The following is a 3822-nucleotide window of genomic DNA, read 5'->3' on the forward strand; positions in this document are numbered from 1 at the left end:
GAATTTAAGGTAGAGTTTAAGGTAGGGTTCAAAGAGTCAAAGAAGGAGCAAGCTGGAGGATATAGACTGGAAGTTACTTAGAGTACAGAGCAATGTTAGAAGCGACAATGAACAAACAGATCTCAACGTTGAGAATTGAATGAAGGTGTAGTGAGCAATTGTCTTCCACTGTCTCACCGTTCTGTTTTGTTTTTTAATGAGAAGATGCCATACCATCTGAGTAATACTCTAAAAACTCAGCAAAAATAAACAGAGCACCCTTGGTGTTTTTTCTGTCATCTGTGAAAACAACTCACATCTGATCTCATGCCACATGTAAAATGGCAAACCCCTGGCTAGACAGGTCCTGTCTGTCAAAGGACGGATTTAGAGTCTACTTTTCTGATATTGATTCACAAAACAGAGCCTAAATATCACCAGAGACATTTGCCTTGGGAAAGCTTTTAAACTATTTTTTCATGGAAAATAAATCAGTGCAAAATGAGAGCAAAACTTGGGGCTCAGGGTCATGCCATGAGCAATGGTTCAGTCTCCTGGAGAATAAAGGAAGAGGAGGAGGACAGCAGGAACCGGAGCTGAGAGGTGTTTAGCATCACTCAGAGACAAGGGAGGGGCATCCGGGTATGGCAGAAGCTTGTTCTGTGGCCTTCTGAACAAGCCTGGGAAGTCACAGACAAAGCTTCCCTGACAGCAGAACCTCCCTGCTTCTCCCAAGGAGAATAAGCCCAATCTCTTCTCTTCAAAAGAAAATCTCCCCCGCACCTCACCCCACACAGGCTTTACTCTGGCATGTCCACAGCCCAGTCACGCAGGGCAGTGGGATAGGTTATCAAGAGACCAAAGAAAATGCCCAGAGACTGTGCACCAGGCCTAAAGCTTTATTGAGAAAGTCTCACAGGGATGGCCCAGTGGCAGCAGGATGACAGATAGCAAGCACTGCCTCCTCTCCCTCATGGCGGGTTTTCGAGTGGCAGCCGACTTGGCGAGTGACACATATCTCCTCAGTGACCCCAGTAGTGCTCCATTCACCAGTGAAAAAGAGGCTGCAGAAGCAGTGACACCATCACCGTTAGCTTGCTTACATGACCAACATCCCCCAGAAGCAACGGTCCAAGCATACTTGCAATAAAGTAGCTTTTCTACTGATAACACTGACTTTCCCTAGTTCCCCCCCACACACCGTGTATGAGAGAAAGCCAGAGTCCTTCAAGATGATACGCAACCATTGGTGTAGAAAGACACAGAAACGACGTAGTGTTAGTTAATAAGTTAGTTGGTTACTTAGTGCTAAGCGGTATAGAGTACAGCAGTATATAGGTTCCTTGATTGGCTCATTATTAGAGATTAGAATAAAGTACCTCTAGAAGGACACACATAAAACTGAGAAGAAGGCCCCAGAAGAAAAGAGACAGGAAGAAGATATTCTACATACACTCTTCAATACATTTTGAATTTTTAGCCATGCAATGTATTACCTATTGAAAATCTTTCAATCAGAAATGTAGAGTCATTTGGCCAAAGAGCAGAGTTCATAAGCATGTGTCCACTTAGCATATACCCTAATCAATAGGGAAATTATTTGCACCCTCAAAGGAGATTAAAATACATCCCTATTAGGAATCCAGATGCAAACTAGTCTCTGGAATTCGCACATTGACACCCTTTAGCAAAAAACTTATAGACACCCAAATGTAATTAAACTTCTTTACAAACTATTTCTCAAAACATTTGCAAAGTAACTGAAGCAAGTTATTTTAAAACAATATTTAAACATAAAATTAAACAGGGTGATTATTTTTTGAAAAAAAAATATTAAAATAGTGTTTAGACAAACCAAATGAAATTCTTGAGTCTTTATTTTTCTGAATACAAAGTACATGTTTATTCAATTCAGATGTGACTCTGTGACATTTGCTTGAGGGAAGAAAAAAGAAGTTCCCAAAGACAGTTTGAAAAGGGAGAAAGTCGAAATGTGTCTTTTTCTAAAGGAGTAATAAACATGAACTCAAAACTTCAGAGAGGAGAAAAATAAAGGCAGAACAATGCAGATGTTAATGAGAAAAGAGACAGGGTGGCACAGAGAAATTAAAACCAAGTAGTCCGAGTTCCACAGGAGAAGAAGAATGTCCACAGAGTCAAGGACGATTAGAACTCCCAGCATTGGCCCTGCTGGCCCCAGCGAATTGTCCCCTGGGTCTCCCTTGGTGCTGGTTACATTTTCCTCAGGGACATTGCTGCTTCTTCAGGCACATCTAGTTTTGTCACACATTTTGTCTTAACTCTCCAGTAGCTAGCAGACATGACGTGGACCAATTCTGGGGGTCTAGACACAGAGATTGTGCCACCTAGGTCACCCGGAAGCCCCTAGCCAAGAGAAGCAGCTTCCTGAATACACCTCGAAGCTTGAGGTTGCTGAGGATAAGGATGAAGGGGTGGATGGACATGCACAGGTAGAGTGTGATCTGCCACGGCCAGTACCACAGGCTGTCGGAGGGAATGAAGACCGTGGCATCAATGACCAGAGACACGAATGACATGGCATAGAGAATGAGGAAGGAGATGAGCATCTTCAGAGCTCTGGTGTGAGCCTGGGCACTGGGGTCCCGCACTTTGTGGGCGCTGTGCTGCATTCTCCGGATGTGTCTCCTCAGAGAATTCATCAACAGCAAAATGGAGACCAGGAAGAGAGAGCAAGGAAGGGACATTGTCACAAGTTTCAATGGCATGAAATAGTCAGTTTCCAGCCTCCTGTTCCACTCCCTATGGCTCATGTTCCCAGAAACTTGTCTAATTAAGAAGTCTTGATACAGATTGTGATTCCCCCAAAAGAAGAATAGGGTTATGACAAAGGAGATCAGGACAGAGCCCAGAAGGAGCCAGGGCACCAAACTCGGGAGCCTCCACTTCAACCAGAGGAAGGTGGGGTGGGAGAAGTTAGCAATCTTTATACAGAACAGGACACTGAGCCAGGTGCTGAACCAAAAGGTGGCTGAGTTCATAAAGTCCCAATGCAGACAAACGATCTGTCGGGTCAGACTTTTGGTGAACTCAACCGGGTGGAGGAAATAGTTGAAGATGTACACGGGTCCAAAGCACTGCTGGGAGAAACGGGAAACACCCAAGCAAAGGAGGATCGTGTTGGAGGGCGACAGCCTACCCTGTCTCAGCCACTCCCTGCTCATCATCAGCACGATGAAGCCGTTGGCCAGGCTCCCCAGGAAACACAGCAGGACAAACAGCAGCATGAAGAAGACTGTCAGTGGTGGCTGCATTTCCGGCTCTCCTCAGTCACCGCAGACACCTGGCTCCTGGGTTCCTCCCTGCCCACAGCCCTGCTCTCACTTCTTCCTGGAGGTGCAAGAAGAGTGGTCCTGCTCTGCATCTGAGCCAGAGCTTCTCAGAGGGCAGGATGCTCGGGCAAGACAGGAAGGTTGTGCTGTCCTAGAGAGAAAAGGTATGGCTCAGGGAGGATGCAAATGTCCCCTGGGCTCAGTTACCACTGGGCCTACCCGATTCCCCTGATTTGCCTCCTCTGGTTTTGCCTGCAGGCTGCCTTGGTTACCAGAGCAACGACGCAGAGGAGCTGGGTTCCAACCTTATTCCATCCATCCTTGGGCTGTGTGAACGGTCTTCTTCCCATTAGATCATTCTCATGATAGATAGATAGATAGATCATATACAGAGATCTCCAGATATCAAATGTAAAGAGATAACCATTTATACACTTTAATATATATTATTAATATATATTTAATATATGTTTTAGAAAGCATTTCCACTTGCTGCGACCAAAAGACCTGACAAGCACAATTAGAGAAGGGA

General features: G+C 45.1%; 1 protein-coding gene across 1 annotated transcript; it reads right to left on the reverse strand.

Annotated features, from left to right (window-relative positions):
* Nucleotides 1-2319: 2319 nt before the first annotated feature.
* On the reverse strand, nucleotides 2320-3603 carry LOC107149158 (taste receptor type 2 member 41-like). The gene has a single exon (XM_015493922.2). It carries the CDS (start codon nucleotides 3270-3272, stop codon nucleotides 2346-2348), a length of 927 nt encoding a protein of 308 aa, XP_015349408.1. The 5' UTR covers nucleotides 3273-3603; the 3' UTR covers nucleotides 2320-2345.
* Between the last annotated feature and the right edge of the window lie 219 nt (nucleotides 3604-3822).

Source organism: Marmota marmota, unplaced genomic scaffold (genome assembly GCF_001458135.2).
Source record: "Marmota marmota marmota unplaced genomic scaffold, marMar, whole genome shotgun sequence".
Classification (NCBI taxonomy): domain Eukaryota; kingdom Metazoa; phylum Chordata; class Mammalia; order Rodentia; family Sciuridae; genus Marmota; species Marmota marmota.

Excerpts from the sequence above, each read along its gene's own strand:
- LOC107149158 (XM_015493922.2), bottom strand. The coding sequence starts at position 3,272 with ATGCAGCCACCACTGACAGTCTTCTTCATGCTGCTGTTTGTCCTGCTG.